The following is a 20,300-nucleotide window of genomic DNA, read 5'->3' on the forward strand; positions in this document are numbered from 1 at the left end:
ATACCTTTATAAAAAGTATCCTTCCTAGCACTCACCTGTTTATAATGACATGTTCCCTGAGATGTGAATCCAGGCACCTACTCACCTTTGTTTAATGAATGAATAAATGTTTGGAAGATATGAAATTTAGGTGGAAGTGGTTGCAGTGTTTTTGGCTGCAAATAACATAAACTGCAGCCTTAACTGGCAGAGACTGTGAGGATTTGTATCCCTTCAGGACCTCCAGAGCGGGTGGTTTTACGGTCATCTGACCCAATGGCTCAGTGTGTCCTGAGGCCCCACTTCCTTCTCTCTTCCCACTCTGCCCTACTCTGGGTCGTCACCCTCCTGATGTAGCAGAATCCAGAGAAAGAAAGCAGCTGGTGACTTCCTTTGATTCTCTCTTAGGAAGGAGACAGCTTTCCCAGAGTCCACAACAGATTTTCACTCTTATCTCATTGGCCAGGTCTATGCTCATTTCTAAACCAACCCCTGTCATTGGATTACCTCACCAATAATAGGCTCACTTAGGAGATGGGTGGGGTTGTCTCCACAGAGGGATATGACTAATATAGAAGTAAGGGACCTGAACAAAATCAATGTTAGTTAGCAGGAAAGAAAGGAGGGGTGGATGCTGGATGGACAGCCAGCAAGATTCCATACAGAGACCTCTCTTCAAATTGGAAAGTCCAATTTCAGGCAATGGGTTATATCACCTGTGTGTCTGAATTTCAACAAATAGTAATTGAGAGCTTACTGTACCACAAGAGACACAATCTCCATCCTAAAGCTTTAAATTTTGATGTAATCCATTTTGTCTGTTTTTCTTTTAATGTTCGTGCTTTTGTTAAATCGAAGAATTCATTGCCAAACTGAGGTCATGGAGATTTACCCTGTGTTTTCTTTTAATAGTTTTAGCTCATTGATCAATTTTTAGTTAATATTTATAATGGTATAAGGCAAGGGTTCATTTTTATTCTTTTTCTTGTGGGTATCCAGTTCTTCCAGCACCACTTGCTCAACAGACTGTTCTCTGACCCCATTCAGTGGTCTTGGCACTCATGTTGAAAATCATTGGACATAGATGTTTGGGTTTATTTCTGGATTCTCAATCTCAATGACATATAGACTTTGATCTATATGTCTAGCCTTGTGCCAACACCACACTCTTTTGATTATTGTAGTTTTCTATTAATTTTTGTAATCAGAAAGTGTGAATCCTCTTATTATGTTTTTTTTTTTTTTTCCAAGGATTGTTTTGTCTGTTCGGGGACCCTTGTACTTCCGTTTCTTTAAGAAGGCCAGTGACATTTTGCTAGGGATTGCATTGCTTTGGGGAATATTTCCATCTTAACGATATTAAGTCACCCAACCCATGAACAAGGGATATTTTCTATTTAATTAAGTCCTTTAAAGTTTCTCTCAGCAATGTTTTATAGTTTTCAGTACAAGTATTTTATCTTCTCAATTAAATTTATTTCTAAGTATTTTATTTTTTAGATGATATTATAAATAGAATTTTTTTCTTAACTTCCTTTTCAAGTTGTTCATTTATGGCATATAGGAATACCACTCATTTTTGTGTATTGATCTTGTACCTTGCAACTTTGTTGAATTCATTTATTATCCGTAGTAGTTTTTTTGTGAGTTTGGTATTTTCTACATATGGAATCATGTAAGTAGATATAGTTTTACTTCTTCCTTTCCAATGTGAGTGCATTGCCTTGTTTTTTTCTCCCCTACCTAATTGCTCTGGCAAGGACTTCCATGATGATATTGAATAGCAGGCATCCTTGTCCTTCCTGTCCCTATAGGTGGGGAAAATATTTTGGTCTTTTACTATTCAGCATGATGTTAACTGGAGGTTTTGGTAAATACCCTTTATCATGTTAAGGAAATTCTCTTTTATTTCTAGTTTGCTGAGTGTTTATATCGTAAAAGGATTTGAATTTGTTAAATGCTTTTTCTGTATTAAATGAGATGACAGTTTCAGTTGTTGTTTTTTCCTTCATTCTATTAATGTAGTATATTACATTAATTCATTTTCTTGTGTTGAACCACTCTTGCATTCCTGGACATAGGGTGTGATCTTTAATGTAGAGTTGGATTTGGTTTGCTAGTATTTTATTGAGGATTTTCACTTTTGTTTTCATAAGAGATGTGGTCTGCTGTTTGTCCTTTCTTTTCATAGCTTTGTCTGGCTTAGGTATCAGGATAATTCTGCCCTCATCCATCATCAGGAAGTGTTCTGTCTTCTATTTTTTAGAAGAGTTGGCATAGGATTAATGTAATTCTTCTTTAAACATTTGGTAGAATTTACCAGTGAATCCTTCTGGTCTTAGATTTTTCTTTGCTGGGAAGTTTTTGGTTATTGATTCAATTCTTTTACTTCTTATAGCTTTGTTTTTTCTTAGGTTAATTTTAGTAATTTGTGTGCTTTTCAGTGATTTGTCCATCTTATTTACATCATCAAATTTGTTGGTGTGTAATAGTTCATAGTATTTTCTTATAATCTTACTTTTAATTTCTGTTAAATTGGTAGTAATGTTCCCACTTTCATCTTTGATTTTAGTCATTTGTTTTTTCTCTCATTTTCTTAGTCACTTTAGTTAAAGACTTGTCGCTATTGTTGATCTTCTCAAAGAAGCAACTTTCAGTTACATTGATTCTTTTTATTTTTTTATCCTCTATTTCTTTTATATATGCATTAACCTTTATTATTTCCTTTCTCTTGATGGCTTTGGGTTTAGTTTGCTGTTATTTTTCTAGTTCTTAAGGTATTCATTGGTTAATTTGGGATCTTCTTTTTTAATGAGCACTATGTTTGCCAAATCCCATGAGTTTGACTGTTTTTGTTTTCATTTTTATTCATCTCAAACTGTTTTTAAATATCCCTTGTGATTTCTTCTTTGACCCATTGGTGTATGTTTAATTTTTATATATTTGTGTATTTTCTATTTTCCATCTGTTACTGATTTCTAGCTGTGTCCACTGTGGTTGAGAGAAGAAAAAGTAGCAACAAAGATGAAGATACGAGGGTAGAGGTGTAGATATAGGAGACAAAGTGCAGGGGTGAGGATGGAGGAGATGGAGTGCAGGGTGTAGATGGAGGAGATGGGGTGCAGGGGTGAGGATGGAGGAGATGGGGTGCAGGGTGTAGATGGAGGAGATGGAGTGCAGGGGTGAGGATGGAGGAGATGGGGTGCAGGGGTGAGGATGGAGGAGATGGGGTGCAGAGTGTAGATGGAGGAGATGGAGTGCAGGGGTGAGAACAGAGGAGATGGAGTGCAGGGGTGAGGATGGAGGAGATGGAGTGCAGGGGTGAGGATGGAGGAGTTGGAGCGCAGGGGTGAGAACAGAGGAGATGGAGCGCAGGGGTGAGGATGGAGGAGATGGAGTGCAGGGGTGAGGATGGAGGAGATGGAGCGCAGGGGTGAGGATGGAGGAGTTGGAGTGCAGGGGTGAGGATGGAGGAGATGGAGTGCAGGGGTGAGGATGGAGGAGATGGAGTGCAGGGGTGAGAACAGAGGAGATGGAGTGCAGGGGTGAGGATGGAGGAGATGGAGTGCAGGGGTGAGGATGGAGGAGATGGAGTGCAGGGGTGAGGTTGGAGGAGATGGAGTGCAGGGGTGAGGTTGGAGGAGATGGAGTGCAGGGGTGAGGATGGAGGAGATGGAGCGCAGGGGTGAGGATGGAGGAGATGGAGCGCAGGGGTGAGAACAGAGGAGATGAAGTGCAAGGGGTGTTGATGGAGAAGGAGGAATGCAGAAATGTGGATGGAGAGGGAGTGCAGAGGTGAAGATGGTGTGAGACGAACTCTGAGACACTCCTGAGTTACTTGGTTGGGGCGGTACCACATCAGATGAAGTAAACAGGGGTAGGAGGAAAGTGGGAGAGAGATATGGCAATGAGCAAATATTGGTCAAGTTTCAGAACAGAGGCCACATAACCATTTGTTAAATAAATAGAACTGTTATCCTGGAAACTGTGAAGAAAGTGTTTCCATGGGAGCATGATCAGCCCTGTGAACACTGCTGATAGATTATGTCAGGTGAGGTCTGAGGCTTGACTGCAGATTTACACTGTGCAGGTGATCGCTAACCTTGACAAGGTGGTGACAGGAGGTGAGTGTGCAGAAAGCCACATCAACAACCCTCTGAAGGAGTTCAAGGGAAGAAGAAAGGAGGAGGAGGAGCTCCAGGGGAAGTGGACATCAAGAAAAGGGTTTTGTGGTTTAAGAAAGGAAGGATTCTGGCATGTCTGTGCCAACAGGAAGGTCTAGTAGAGGGTAGACGCAGAAGGCTGTGGGGGAGAGGGCAGGACCGGCGATGCCGTTTGCATGGCGCGTGAGAGGCTGGAGCGTGGGAGGCGTGGAGCTGCTGGTCCAGACAGGCATGCAGCCCTTTGTTCCTGATAACGGGTCACAGGGTGTGGGGACAGCCGGGGGCAGGCAGGTGTGGTTGCCTCTTGTACAAATACTCTTCTGATGGCTTTTGCTTTCCCAGGGAACTGAACACATAGTCACCTGCTACTGGGAGGAAGGATGTGCGGGGCCGGTGGGAGGAGCAGGTAGAGCTGGGTGTGGTCCTTAATTGAGTGAGGACAGCTCTCCCTGCTCACCTGTTTGGGTTTGGCAAAGTTGGAGACCCATAGTTAACTCAGTTCGGGCTTTGGCAGGTGAATATAAGAACTTGAGGGAGGAGCAAGGGGTCGGGGTATTCACAGGGATAATGACTGACCAGGGTCTGTAAGCTGGGAAATGTGCACACAGTTGAGAGACAGTGACCTGGTGGTGGGACCAGGATGACAGGGCAGGGTGGGAGAAGGGTCGGTGCCTGCGTGGCAGTGCTGAGTGGGACGTAAGACAATGCAGGGCGTGTGGCCAGCACTAAAGGGCTGCATGCTGAGGAAGACGGTGAGGATTGGCCAGGGACTGAGAGCCCGGGCAGTGGAAGGGTCACTCTGGACCTCAGAGTCACCAAGAATCACGGCTGCAGTCACACTGGGGAGGGTGACTGTGAGCCAGGAGAAAGGCATGACCTGGAGGTGAGTGAATGACAGTCACCAGGAGACTGAGTCAGGGACATGGACTGAAATGTCTGGGGCTGCGGGAGGAGAAGAGAGAATGGCCTGGGTGGTGGTATGTGCAAGGTAGAGCCTGGCCTGTCCCTAGGCCCAGGGACCTGGCATGGTGCAGAAGGACCTCAGTCACAGCCAGGCGGGAGATGTTACAAAGGGGCTGAGGTTTAGTGGATTTTACCAGTGACCACACCAGAGGGCACAGCAGAAAGTTTCAGGAGGTTGGTTTACAGAAGAAGATCAAAGGGATACGGGGAAAGGAGGGACCCACAGAGTCCTGACCACCCCGAGTGACAACTTTCCCAGAGAGAGGCTCTCATCTCACCCTGTTTTCTGTCTTCTCTTATCACCACAACCTTATCTCTCTACTTGGTATTTGTTTTTTTAATCTATTTTCCCTGTTGAAACACAGCTCTGTGAGCCCAGCAGAGATTTGAAGGTGACCTTTCTCCTACTGAATAACCTGGTTGCTCTTCTCCCAGTATAAGAGACCCCAAAATAGTGCAATAAAATATATTTGCAACCTCAATCTAGAGCCTTTTAGAGTTGCTAGAGTAATAGGCAGTTTCTACTTGCAAAATCTATAGCTTCTGGCAGTCCTTACATATTATGGAAAGTGATTTGGTATGTTTCTTTAGCGAATCGACCAGGTTTCTGCTGTGTGCATTCTTTGGGCTTTGTAGGGTCAAACTCACTCCTAGCTTGAAAGAGGGTTAGTAATACCTGGGAAGGAGAGAAGTAGCTGTGGCACGAAACCCAGCTCGCGTCTTTCCTAAGAGGCAGTCCTCCAGTTGTTGATTCTGGCAAGTTTCCCATTTCTAGGCTGGCGAGTTGGAGGAGAGAATTTCTAACATCTTTTCCAACGCTATCACCTGGACCTTGGGGTTTATGCAGCAAAGAAGTTTTTGAGCAACATCATGCATGTGATCATCCCAACACTGAATTTACTGTGCATGTGATCTTGCAAGCACTGCAGTTATCACAAGTGTGATCAGGAATCTACCATATGAGTGGTCTTGCTAGCACAAAATTTTACTTTTGCAGGAGTAGGAGGAAGGGCAACCAGGGAGAATCAGTAGAAAGTTGATGAGGACATTGAAATGGTGGGAACAGTTGAGGGAAGTCCTGCAATATTAAAGGATTCTTTGGAAATTTTGTGTTTTCTGTGAAGTTCTGGTTGAAAGCAGGTGCAGGTATAATGTGAGGGTCTCTTGGCTGTCCCGGCTGTGACCAGGCATAGTTGGGCCAGAGCTGGCTGCCAGGCTAGCATGTGGACTGTGGCATTCTCTAGGAGTCATCATCGATTTGGCTTATCATAAATAACATAAACTCACTGAGCAGGAGGTCCTGACATGGCTGTGGTCACCCACTTGTGGTGAGAGAACTAGCAGGGCAATGTCACTTCTGAAGTTTCTCAGGCACACCCTGTGCTAAATGCATTAAGGAACTCCAAAGGGATTTTGTTCATCTTTGAGGCTCTCCTTGTTTGCCCTTAGACTGCCAATTCTGCCCAATAAGAATTGGGGGGTGCCCTTATGGAACAGAGTGCTGCATCCTTTTTATGTAGCTACACTGGGTTGAAGGGCCTTGCAATTAATCACAGAAGCATCCTTGGCAGGAATAATGGGGACATAATGCCCTTCTCTCCCAGCTGATGCTAAAATGAGCCGGTGTGGCCTTGGGACTCAAGGCCAGTATGAAAGAAAAGCATGAATCGTGAGGCTTAGTATTTCATCTATGAAGGGAGTGAGCCTGGTGAGGACAGAGAATATCTATCTGGCAGGAAGGTCAAAGGAGGAGGCTGGGACGATGCAGCAGCCAAATTAGGTACGGACTTTTTTATTTCTCCGTTTGGAAGAGCAAAGGTACCTGGCCTCCCTCCTGGGAAATCTGAAAATTGCCTTCTGATCTTTTATATATGTAGTAATGTATTCTTTTGATAACAGCAATACAAATGTAGGAACATTGGGTTAGGTATAATTCCGCAAGTGATTGTTGCATAACCCTTTACATCGTCATCATTGTATCGATATGCAGTAGTTTCATAGGGAAAGAAACCATATGGATTTTCCTTTCCTCATTGAGATAAAGGAAGCATTTCTGCCTTTGGCCATATTTCCTTAGCATGGATGAACTTCAAATGTTAGTGGTAGGTAGTGCAGCTCCTGGCTGGCAGGGCTTCTGGAGGAAATTTGGCTTATTTGTCCAGGGATAGCTCAAGGCCTTCCCTCATTCTCAGGGTGAGGCGGGTCCTCCCTTTTGGTGCACATCCAGAGCTCTTGGTTTACACCTTTTTCAGCAGTTATTACCCTGGGGCTTTGGTTCCTCATGGAAGGAACCCCACCCCACTCTGCTTTTCTCTAACCTACAGAACAGCTACTGAATCATCATTGAGTCAATTGACCCAGAACAGTTGTGCAGAATAGTTAGTATTAAACTGCCACAGCACTATAGAAAGTCCAACAGGAAATCCTTTTTTGTTGTATAGATCAAGGCTTATGCAGGTACAGATTTCCTCAAGGAGTGCCCAAGTTCTCTTTTAGTAAATTAATAATAAAATGTCATCTACTGTGAGGAAAGGCCAAGGATATCTGTTGGTTTCATCACATCTACACCCACAGGTATCAATTCATTGATAAGTCATAACCCAGCACCTCCTTTTCCAGGTGGGGAAACTGAGGATCAGAAAGGTGACCAGTTTAGAGATCCCTCCAAAGAACTCAGGCAACAGCTCTGATTTGCAATGTTGGGTGACTGTTTTCATTTGGAAGCCACACACGGGAACTGGAGCAGAGTGTGAGAAAAGGGGCTGCCCTGCCTCTAAGGCAAGGCTGGGAGCCAGCTTGCCCCCTTTCACTTTGGAACAGCAGCATGGATTGTGCCTCGGGTCTCAGCTCTGTCCCCTTGAGTAGCCCGATTGAGTGTCACATCAAAACTGACTTCAAAGTTCTAAAGTGTCAAACCAAGCAATGTTTCTTGCCAACTCCCTATATATTGTTATTTGTTTAAATAACAAATATTAACAAGGCTGGAGAGGGAGAGGGCCATATAGAATACAGTGACCAGTGAGCCTGACCACATTGTTAATGAGCAACTCAACCACAGGGGAAGAACCAACCTAAGTCATGTGGAAAACAGGTTTTGACCATATTCTCTGAGGCCAAAGACAAAAAGAACTGCACACAAATATTGTACTCTAATTAGTAGCTTGCTTTTTTTTAAAGTATACTTTATTGATTATGTTGTTACAGTAGTTCCAATTTTTTCCCTTTGCTCCCCCTCTGCCCAGTACCCTCCTTCCCTCCAGCAGTCCCACCCCACTTAGTTCATGTCCATGGGTTGTGCATATAAGTTCTTTGGCTTCACACTTTCCTATATTATTCTTAACTTCCCCTCATCTATTTTGTACCAACCAATTATGCTTCTTAATCCCTGCACCATTTCCCCATTTCTCCCCCTTTCCCCTCCCGGCTGATAACCCTCCAAATGATCCCCATGCCTATGATTCTGTTCCTATTCTGGTTTGCTTAGTTGGACTTTGTTTTTATTTTTTATTTTCAGTTGTTGATAGTTGTGAGTTTGTTGTCATTTTAATGTTCATACTTTTGATCTTCTTTTTCTTAAATAGGTACCTTTGACATTTCATATAATAATGGCCTGATGATGATGAGCTCCTTTAGCTTTACATTGTCTGGGGAGCACTTTATCTGCCCTTCAATTCTAAATGCTAGCTTTGCTGGATAGAGTAATCTTGGTTGCATGTCCTTGCTTTCAACACCTTGAATACTTCTTGCCAGTCCCTTCTTGCCTGCAAAGTTTCTTTTGAGAAATCAGCTGATAGTCTTACAGGCACCCCTTTGTAGATAACTAACCACTTTTCTCTTGCTGCTTTTAAGATTCTCTCTATCTTTAACCTTTGACATATTAATTATGATGTGTCTTGGTGTGGTCCTCCTTGGGTCTAGCTTGTTTGAGACTCTCTGTGCTTCCTGGACTTGTATGTCTATTTCCTTCACCAAATTTGGGAATTTTTCTTCATTATTTTTTCACATAAGCTTTCAATTTCTTGCTCTTCCTCTTCTTCTTCTGGCACCCCTATAATTCAAATGTTGACACCTTTAAAGTTGTCCCAGAGATTCCTAAGCCTCTCCTCAATTTTTTCAATTCTTGTTTCCTCATCCTGTACTGGTTGACTGTATTTTTCTTCCTTATGTTCCAAATCATTGATTTGAACCCCAGTTTCCTTCCCCTTACCACTGGTTTTGTTTGGATTTTCCTTCATTTCATTTAGCGTAGCCTTCAATTCTTCCCTTATGCATTTGCCGTACTTAAGCATATCTGTTAAGCCTGTGAGCATCTTTATCACCAGTGTTTTGAACTCTACGTCTGTTAGGTTGGCTATCTCCTTGTCACTTAGTTCTCTCACTGGAAGCTTGATCCATTCCCCCTTTTGGGCCATACTTCTCTGTCTCCTCATCTTGACAGATTCCTGTGTTTTTTGCCTCTGTGTCTTAGGTAGAGCTGTCACACCTGTTATGTTGTAAGGGGCAGAGCCTTAGGTATTCATCAGTATGGGTGACCCATTTCACCACGTTGTGGTGCTGTATGTGGGAGAGGGGACAATGCTGCTTAGAGGGAACAATGCTGCTTGCTCAGCACTTGCCCATTTTCCAGGCACTTCTCACACTTCCGTATGGGGCTGGCGCCTTTCTAGCTGTTGCCCTGGCCATCATTCCTAGAGTGGGTGGGTCTGTGGGCGTTCTGGGACTGTGGGGGCACTTTAAACAAGCAGACTCTGCTTAGAGATGAGCAATTTCTTCCTCTGCCCAACCCCTACTGGTTTTCACAGTCAGAAGCAACGAGGCTTTATTTTCCCCAGTGCTGGGACCATGAGCTGTGTCTTCTGGTCTGGTTCTGGGAATGCTCCTCAGGTGCCCCTCCTGACTTTTTAAAATGTGTGGCTGCACTTTCTGCTCGCCTGCCACTGCCACTGCTGCTGCCACCACCATACCACATCCTCTCTGCCCCAGCTCCACTCCTCCTACCTGTCTGGATGAGTATTTCTTTTTTATATCTTTGTTTGTTGGACTTCCATGCAGCTCGATTTTCTGGAACTTTTGGTTGTCTCCAGTTTTGAGGTAGTTGTATTCCTTCTTAGTTGTGGAGGGAGACACAGCATCAGTAGCTTGCTTTTTGTACAGTTTGGGCTAGTATGTACATTATGGATCATGAGAGTGCAGTTCTCATCCCTGGGGAGAGGAGTTAGGAGGAAGGTTATTGATGTGGTTTTTGAAAGTATTGGAATCAAGGGAAGGACATACAGGAATTCTTTGTACAATTTTTCCTATTTGTTTTGGTAAACTTGAAATTATTTCACATCAAAAAATTTAAACAAATGGCCAACAACTATAAGATCCTCAACCTCACTAATAATAGAGAAATGGAAATGAAAATAACAGTGAGCCTTTTTTTCCCCAGCAGATTGGTAAAACTTAAAAGATTAACAATATGAAGTGTTGTTTGAGATCAAAGGAGATGGGTGTTAGACTGTTGGAGGGAGGGAGTCAAACTGGCAAAGTCCCTTTATGGGACCATGTAGCCTTCTTGTTCAAGTGCAGAGACCCTAAATATGTCCTATCAAAAACTATGGGTTCTTGAATGTTCCAGGAATCTAGCCAACTCATACATAAACTCAGATTTTATGTATAGAACAAACCTAGAGTCTTTGTAGCAGAGTATGTGACAGCAAGAAATCATAAACCACTTAAATAACTGTTGTAGGCACAGGTTAAATAATCCCTGATTATTTATGAGGATTGTGCAGAGAGGCAGGGGACTGAAAGCATCCTATTTATTGATTGAAATAAGATCAACAAGAATGAGTCTTGCATGGGTGAAATCTGGCCCAGGGTCTTCTTTGGGCTTTAAGTCATTGGGGAGAGAAGGTCGTGGTGAAGAAGTGAGAACTCTGTGAAAGGCCTGGCTAATATCAGGGTGGGACTTGAAAAATGTTTTGTATTTGAAAAACGGTTTCTGTTTAACATTGGACACCCACACCCTCCTTTTGTCTTCTGCTTCCAGTTGGTGGCAGCCATCGTGTTTATCAGCTTCGGCGTGGTGGCCGCTTTCTGCTGTGCCATCGTGGACGGTGTGTTTGCCGCTCGGCACATAGTGAGTTCCATCTTTTAAATTTTGTTCTCAATTGCTTTCCTGGCCTTAGAAGATCTACACATGAGAATAACTTCCCAGAGCACAGAAACCTTCACTGTTTCTCTTTTCATTTGTGTTTGTCAATTGATGTCTTTTCTTCTCTCACTTATCTTCATTTCACACACACACACACACACACAATATCATCATCATCATCATCATCATCATCATCAGTCATATCAGTTAGAATCAAATTCTTCAGCTTCCCAAGTAACTTTCCTCAGGTCTTTCTTTAAATTTAACAAGATGAACTACATCCTGAAATATACTGACTCCTAACTTCCCAGATTTTATAATTCAAATCTGTTTCTCTTAAAAGATTATGACAGAATGTTCTAGTTTAACACCATAGCCTGTGAAATCCCTTTAGGTTTATTAAATGGTGTCGAAGCCTGAGATAAAAGATTCTATCAATAGTTACCATCACGTGTCACATAAGGTTGTTTCAGTCTATGACTGATTGCATGTGTGATGGTGGTCTCATAAGGGAGCTGAGAAATTTCCATCACCTAGTGACTTTGTAGCTGTTGCGGTGCCATAAAACAAAGAATTACTCATATGTTTGTGGTGATACTGATGTAAACAAGCCTACTGTGATGCCAGCTGTATGAGTGTGACAGAGAAAAACACAACAGACCCCTCCAGGGAGGCTCTGATCCTGTGCAGTCAGCTGGGTCCCTGCAGGGATCATGTTGAGGCCCTGGGCCTGGGGCCTAGAGGGCCACCTGGAAGAGGTGGAGGCCTAACACCCCTGCCAAGACCAGAACTTGTATTGCTGTTGTCCTTCTAGATCAGCAGTTCTCAACCTGTGGGTCGTGACCCCTTTGGGTGTCAAACGACCCTTTCACAGAAATCGCCTAAGATCATTGGAAAACACATATATAATTACATATTTTCATGATTAATCACTATGCTTTAATTATGTTCAATTTGTAACAATGAAAATACATCCTCCATATCAGATATTTACATTACAATTCATAACACTAGCAAAATTACAGTTATGATGTAGCAATGAAAATAATTTTATGGTTGAGGGTCACCAAAACATGAGGAACTGAACTGTATTAAAGGGTTGCAGCATTAGGAAGGTTGAGAACCACTGTTCTAGATTATTCATTGTTTATTGAATAAATATTTGCATTTATAGTACTTTTTAAGAAATTGTGTATTCTTCATCCCAGACTATTGTTTCTCTTTTTTTTTTTTAGAAAGATAATTGAACTATGAGTCACTGGACAGTATTTGTTGTCATAGTTCTGCCACTCTGCTTGGTTAGGACAGAAAGCATACCCTTTGATCCAAACCTGACTTCCCATCCTGTGCCTAAGTTACTGATGTCGGCAGCTTGCTCTGGTGTTGGACTGTCATACCTGCATTTCCTCAAATGCCACTCAATAAGCAAGTATCTACCAAGGGCCTTACCTAAGCCAAGGATGCAAAGATGGATGTGCCTTGGCTCTTTCCTCAAAGAGCAAGCATCCTGGTGCTCAAATCATGCCAGCTGGAGGTTGATAATTCCAAGGTCATCTAAGGAGGAAATCCCATGTCTGTCTTCAGAACATTGTTGTGGGCATAGCGCTCCAGAGACAGATGTGTATTTGGGTGCACAGTTAGCAGATGGACCTGGAGACCCACAGACAGGGGTATATGAGTAATACTGCCTGACCCCGAGTCAACTGGCTTCCCTGCTCAGGAGGTTTCCTCTTATCACAGGGACCCTGAGAGGTCACATGAGGCAGCTCATGTGAAGCCCTGGTGGGGCCACTAGGGACCAGCTAGTAACAACAGCACCAATAACAACTCTGACCATGGGTTTGCGGATGCCACACAAACCCACCCCTCTCTCTCAATGAAGATGGAGAAGAGGAGGCCAATATAATTTCTTATGAGAATTTTCAGAATGAGGTCATGATTAATGTTTTTACTTTCCCCACTAAATTGAAGGCTCAGGTCTGGCAGTTGGTTTTGGGAACCCTGGTTTTGAAGGAAAAACCGGCCTTGCCTTTCTGAGAGAGAAGCTTCTTCCTGACAGGGGTCTCACAGGGGTTCCACCAGCCAGGGATGCGGTCCTGGATCTGCTGCTGTGTGCATCTGCTTTTCCCAGGCCTCATCTCCTTTCAGCTCACATCTCAGAGGAATTTCCTTCAAAACCAATGGTTTCCCAGGCAGACGGCTCTCCCCCTTAGCCTTACCTTGTTTCATGGATGGATAGGATTCTTTGAAGTGATTCATCATTGCAGGCAAGTATAAATACCACTAGATATAACTCCAGGCTCCCTTGTTCCAAATTGGCCGCACACCTTGTGAAGTGGAACGTGAACTCTGGGAATCAGAAGGTCGTCGCTGTCAGGAGATCTGTCAGAAATTAGCCTACCTATCTCTTCCCACCCAGTCAGGCATTGGGTCAGATCTTGTAGACTGCAGATGCATGCATTCACAGTTCATTGCAGGGGAAATGGGAAATAAAGGAGTTTGTAATCACTCGGTCGGGCCTTCTGTTCCAGCTCAGGACTTTGCTGTTGCAGCAAAGCAACATTGTGGTCATTCCAGAATGCTTTAGTGGCTACCTTGGGGCATCTTCAGGGACTAAGGGCATAGTGCCAACATTGGGGATGCAGTGTCCTTTGCCTCCTGGGCAGTTCCTGGTTTTTTTATTCATCTTATGATCACTTACTGAGGTCCTGTCTGTGTGATAGGCATGCAGTGGATCAGGGGCAGCTGGCTTCTCTGGCCACGTACCCTCTGTCATGGCTACTCAGCTCTGCTGTCAGAGCACAATAGCAGCCACAGAAAATATGTAGACAATATGTGCACAACAAAACTTTATTTACAAAATCAGGCAGTTGGCCAACCCCTGTAGGAGACACATGAGGTTTTCACTGAGCTTTAACAACTTACAGTCTGATGATTAATGTGTTGCCTTAGTATTAATTTATGTGTGGTGGTTAAGAAATAAAAACTGGACTTCCGGCCAAGATGGAGGCTTAGACGGACGCGCTAGGTCTCCCTCTACAACTAGAGAGGAATACAACTACTTCAAAACAAAGGATAACTAGAAATTCCAGAAAATAAAACTACATGGAAGCCCAACATATGAAGTTATAAACCAGCGGCGCCCTTTGGGCAGGTAAGGGGAGCGAAAGGGGGCGGTGCTGTTTGCGGTCGCACCTGGGACAGCGGCGGGGAGAACAACCCCGGCTGCAGTCGAACCCCCGGCAGCTCGCGACCCCAACGCTGGGGAAAGCAGCCACCACATCGCCTTGAACAGTGAGGCCCAGGGGGGCGGGAGGACGGATCCTGGTCTCCTAGCGTAATAACTGTGTGAATCCATCTTGGACCCCCGCCCCCAAAGAAACCGCCACAGGGCTGCGAAATAGGTCGCGGACAGGCACCGGTCGCTGGATTGTGACGACAAAGCACCACGGCACAGCAAGAAAGGTTGCCGAACGGCGCCGGTCGCTGGGTCATTACGAGTACACAGGCACTGCCCCCTACAGCCGGCCCAAGAAAACAAAACGCATCTGTCAAAATGAGGCAGACAACTATAGAAATCCCGGTGGCACAGCTCACCAGGCAACAGATGGAGAACCTGACAGATGAACAGATAAGAAACCTGTCAGATGCTCAGTTCTGGGCCATTGTTATCAGGTGGCTTACAGAATTCACAAAAGATCTGGAAAAAGATGAGAAAGAAGCAAAAAACACTCATAACGAAAGGAACAAAACTACATACGAGACAGATGGTGAGGAAAAAAAATCCAGAGTTCATTTCAACAAACTGGAATATGGAGAAGGAACAAGCAGTCAACCAATGCAGCGAGAGGAAATGGGAAGCAACGATGAGAGGATCAGAAACCTCTGGGACAGCTATAAAAGGTCCAACATAAGAATCATTGGTTTGCCAGAGAGCGAGGAAGATGAACTAGAACTTGAAAAATTGAGTGAAAATATAATAAAGGAGAACTTCCCAGACTTGGGGAAGGAAATAGACTTACAGGTCCAGGAAGCACAGAGAGTTCCAAAAAAACTGGACCCAGGGAGAACCACTCCAAGACACATTATAATCAAAATGTCAAAAATTAAAGATAAAGAGAGAATCTTAAAAGCAGCAAGAGAGAAGAAAAGAATTATGTACAAAGGGGTCCCAATTAGACTATCAGCTGACTTCTCAAGGGAGACCCTGCAGGCAAGAAGGGACTGGCAAGAAATATTCAAAGTAATGAAAATCCAAAACCTACAACCACGAATATTCTATCCAGCGAAATTGTCATTCAGAATAGAAGGACAGAGAAAGTGTTTCCAGGACAAAATAAAACTGAAAGAGTTCATTAGATCCAAACCACTGTTATATGAGATGTTAAAGGGACTGGTTTAGAAAAAGGAGGATCAAGACAATGAAATCTAAAATGAAAACTGCATCACAAGAAACAACAGAAGCTAGGGAATTGAAACAAAGGCAAACTAAACAGGTAACGAGACTGGAAAAAGAACTATAGGTACGGGGAACATATTGGGGGCAGGTCAACAGGGAGGGGGAATGGGGAGAGGGAGGGAGATGATATAGGAATTAAGGATCATGGTAGGAGGGAATGGAATAGACAGAGAGAGGTTGAGAAGAACTGTATGCACAACTAATGGACATGATCTAAAAGGGGGGGACAACTGGAGGGAGGGGGGCCACCGGGTGGAGGGGAGCAGAGGGAAGGGAAATTGGCACAAATGTAATATTATAATCAATAAAACACATTAAAAAAAAAAAAGAAATAAAAACTGTGTGAAACATCCTTCCTGAACACCTGGTGTCCACTTTCCTAAGCCACAGTGGCACCGACTCTGGGCTTTCTCCAGGCCAGAGAAGGTAACGGTTCTTCCCCCAAAACACAATTTTCAATTTCATCATGAATTTGAAAATTAAGCTCGTGTGATTTTAGCTGAGACTAAAATAACTTAGTTTTATTTAATTCAAACCAATAAGAATTATTTCATCCTGATTGAATGGTAAGGATTAGACACGGGTGCTTCTGTGTTAGGAGAAAAATTCACTGAAAAGTCTGTTTTAAACCAAGTTTTCATCACTGATTTAATGTGACACACAGCTGGGAGTTGATTATGTTCTAGAAATGTTCTAGACTAAATATTTGTGGCCCCTCTTTCCCCACAAAAGCTGTATGCTGAAGCCCTAAGCCCTATGTAATAGTGTTTGGAGGTCAGGCTTTTAGGAGGTGATTAGGGTTAGAAGAGATCGTGAGGGTGGGGCCCCAAGATGGAATTAGTGCCCTTATAAAAAGAAACTACAGCTCATTCTTCACCATGTGAAGACACAGCAAGAAGGCAGCTGCCTACAAGCCAGAATGTCCTCACCAGAACCCAAGTACACTGGCACCCTGACTTCCAGCCTCCAAAACTGTGAGGAATAAATGTCTGTTGCTTAAGCCATCCCACTTGTGGTATTTGTTATGGCAGCCTGAGCCAATGGAGACAAACTAAGGGTAAAATATGCTATCTCAGACCTGGGCAGTCAGTCCGTGAGCTGGGCTGGACTTTTAGACCAGGAAGGCATGCAGGTGACTTTTGAGTGACTCATGAATCTGGACTCTTTCAGCAGGGCATGGATGTCTGATCTGGAAGAACATTTCCACATGATTCTAGGCATGAAGAAAAATGATTGTTCATAGGGTCATTCCATCAGAGTCTGAAGCTTATCACCTGCACATTGATGCAGTCACAAGGATAGTGCTGGCACTGGCCTGCTTCACTGGAGAACAGACACTGAGCCAGAGCTGCTGATGAAAAAGCCTTGTTGGGATGACACCCAGGAAGTGAAGGGAGGAGTGGAACACAGCAGAGGGTTTCCATGGGGAAGAACCAACCCTCATCCACAGACCTGCCCTGTACTCTTGCCCCACTCAGCCTCCTGTTTCGCTTTCCATCATCTTCCAGTTTCCATAGACATTTCTTGTGCTCTGGTGTCTGTCTCCCTGCAGGAAGATAGACTCTATGAAGACAGAGACTCAGCTCCATCTCCTCCCACCCCCATTGCTGTGTCATCCAGAATGGGGCTGGCATGTAGTAATAAAACCAGTCTGTCAGTAGCTGCTGCCTGGATAAACAAATGCACAGCTGTCCTTATCTGTTGCCCGTGTCATAGGTAGTTTTTCATTCTCTTAGGTCAGAAGCAGGAATTCTTTGAGAACTATGACTAATGTAACAAGTAATAAAACTAAATGTAGTAGCCTGGCTGCTGTGGCTCAGTGGATTGAGTGTCGGCCTGCAAACCTAAGTGTTGCTGGCTCAATTCCCAGTCAGGGCACATGATGAGGTTGCATGTCAGGTCCCCAGTTGGGAGCGCGAGTGAGAGGCAACCACACATTGATGTTTCTCTACCTCTCTTTCTCCTTTCCTCTCTCTCTAAAAATAAATAAACAAACAAATAAATAAATTATTTTTAAAAAAACCAAATGTAGTTGTTGGGATTCTAAGTCATTTTATAACTTACAGATTATATAGTTTTATATATAAAAGAAGGTAGGGTCTATCTTCATACCCATTTTATTGCACAGTCTACCCCTGATATTCAGAGAAGGAAAACTCTGACTCCAAAAAACCTCCGCTGCCTTGCGGCATACCTCTTCAGGGGAAAGGCTAAGGGAGTAAACCCCGACAGAAAATCCGGAGCCGGAGTCCCTAAGGCGGTTTGACGTTGTAGTCAACACCGGCAACTCCTGCGGTGCACCTGAACCCAAGCTGTATTGACTCCGTCTTTCCCTTGGATCCTTCAGCTGCGAAGAGAGGGGGGGTCTGCTGCATGGACAACAGCAGACCCTCCATATTACCCTGCCCAGGCTCTGTAGCTTCAGCGTCATCGCAAGATGTCGATTCAACACGGGAGGAGACAGATACCACCATGTCACTCCCGAGTCGGACTGCACAGCCATTCTCGGCGGTGCAGATAGACTCTTAAGAAGCTACACCATCGTCTCTCGAGACGGACGGCTGCCGACGACGACGACGATATAGTTTTATGGTATTTTACAGCTTCTCTGTACCCCTAGCTGTTCTCTACCATAGAGATTATAAGTACCTTGTAATTGTCAGGTTTTTGGTCTGTCTCCTTCACTAAACCCCTAAGGGCAGGAACTACACCCTCATAATTTGACTCTGTGTCTGCTCCATGAATGTTGAGGAGATACCCTTGGACGAATAGTTGCATAGGGCCATAGAAGAATATATACTTGGGTGGCTGGTGGGTGGATGGATGATTGGCTGGGTGACTGAACTAGTCTGAAATTCATCTTGCTCCCTTCCTAGTGGAAAAATATATTTTGTTTTCAGGGAGACAGGAGCTGGGGGGGTTGGGGGGAATTGAAAGTTACAAGAGTGCAGCTCAAAAAGTCATGTAACCACCTCCCTTCCGCTGCCTTGTGTTGACCCATGAGAGAAGATGCGTCAGCCCAGCCTGCAGGGACAGGGCGCCTGCTCTCCTGGGGCATTCTTCTCACTTGCCTCCTAGATTCAGGAACTAGGCTGCTTTGGGTTCTCTATCTGGCAGGCTGCAGTCGGCTTTGGCATCTCTCCTTTAGAGAGGCCCAAGATTGGCAGACAGGTTTGAAATTTCCCCTGGCCACTCCTGATTTAGAGATGAAACTGTCCCATTTCATTTGTGTTTGTCTTTAGGAAACAAGACCCCTCACCACAGGAAGATGCCAATTTTACTCCAGTGGGGTGGGATACCTGCACGATGTTTACCAGACAGAGGTAAGCAAGAGAACTGGTTGAGGTTTCCAGCTTCACTCTGCTCATCTGTGGATTCCACACCACGTCCCTAGTCATGATCTGAATGCTTGGATCCTTACAGTTCTTCCTGTCATGTGTTCCCTCTGTGCCATGGCAAGGCATTTTGTGGCTCATGCTTTGTTCTGAACTAGCTTTGACATCTCCATGTATTGTGTTTACTTTGGAATCACAACTGCTGACTTGTCTTCTTTGACACACAACAGTCCTAGAATTCACTCGTCCTGTTTGTTGGGGTCTATCCAATGAGTGTTTTCTTATTGACTTAATCAATGCAATAAAAAGCTGGTACTACACTTACCTTGGCCAAGAAGCTCACTGACTGTCCCCAGGCCAAGGACATCTGCAGGGTGATTTCATTTCTATTTCTAGCTGTGTGAAATGCCAGGAATAACAAAGTGCACCATAGCACGCCATCTTCTCTCAGACTATCCCAGGTGGGCACGCAGCTCCTTTTGTCTGGTTATTACACTCCAGCTCTGTGTAGATTTACTGGTTTAAATAAACACGGCCCCTCAAACTGTGTACAAATGTCAGAGAAGTGGGAGGACAGAGTAGCCAGGAGTAGACAGGAGTAGCCAAGAGAACACGAGAGAGCAAATGCCTTGGTTTGTGTCCTGCATGGTTTTTGGGGTGCTCCATGAACCGTGGAGAGGAGAAGGGGCATTCTGTATGCTGCAGCATGAGGCACTGAGTGGCTCTATGGCCAGGCCTTGGCTGCAAGCCTGGGGCTCCTCTTGCTTCTTCTCCAAGACAGGAGGCACATTTCTTCTCCAAAGTCCAGTCCTGACAGCACTTGTGGCCTTTCTTCTGGCCAGAGGGAGCCATGAGGACCTGTCCTGCTAGAGGGGTCACAGCTCTCCAGACCCTTCCATGTGTACCCCCATCCCTCTAAAGGTCCTCATGCTGCTCTTCTTGTCTTTCCTATTCACCCTGATGTGTTCAGTCCAGTTCAAGGTCAACTATGTCGCTCTGCTTCTGGGATCAGAGACAAGCAAAGTCCCCTTCCTGCCCGGGTTTTTACCTTCTGATGACAAGCCTGTGTGTGGGGCTGCCCCACTCCATCCCTCTGTCAAGGGTTCTCAAACCCACTCCCCATAGAAATCAGCCCAGGAGCTTGAGCAGATCCTGAGGCTGGGTCCCATTCTAGGGAGAGGGTTTTAGTGGACCTAGGTACTTAAAATCTCCCTGAGGATAAGAGGGAAGAAGCCATGGACACAGTTCAAACCAGGGGCCCG

General features: G+C 44.5%; 1 protein-coding gene across 1 annotated transcript in view; it reads left to right on the forward strand.

Moving 5' to 3' along the window:
* The window catches only part of TMEM255B (transmembrane protein 255B), a 52,135-nt gene that overhangs the window by 20,700 nt on the left and 11,135 nt on the right, over window positions 1-20,300 (forward strand). Inside the window, exons 4-5 of the mRNA XM_090258291.1 lie at window positions 11,140-11,229; window positions 18,946-19,026. Coding sequence (XP_090114417.1) covers window positions 11,140-11,229; window positions 18,946-19,026 — 171 coding nt within the window. The remainder of the gene's footprint in view (window positions 1-11,139; window positions 11,230-18,945; window positions 19,027-20,300) is intronic.

This window comes from Furipterus horrens, unplaced genomic scaffold (genome assembly GCF_987537825.1).
Source record: "Furipterus horrens unplaced genomic scaffold, mFurHor1.1.pri manual_scaffold_12, whole genome shotgun sequence".
In the NCBI taxonomy this organism is placed as follows: domain Eukaryota; kingdom Metazoa; phylum Chordata; class Mammalia; order Chiroptera; family Furipteridae; genus Furipterus; species Furipterus horrens.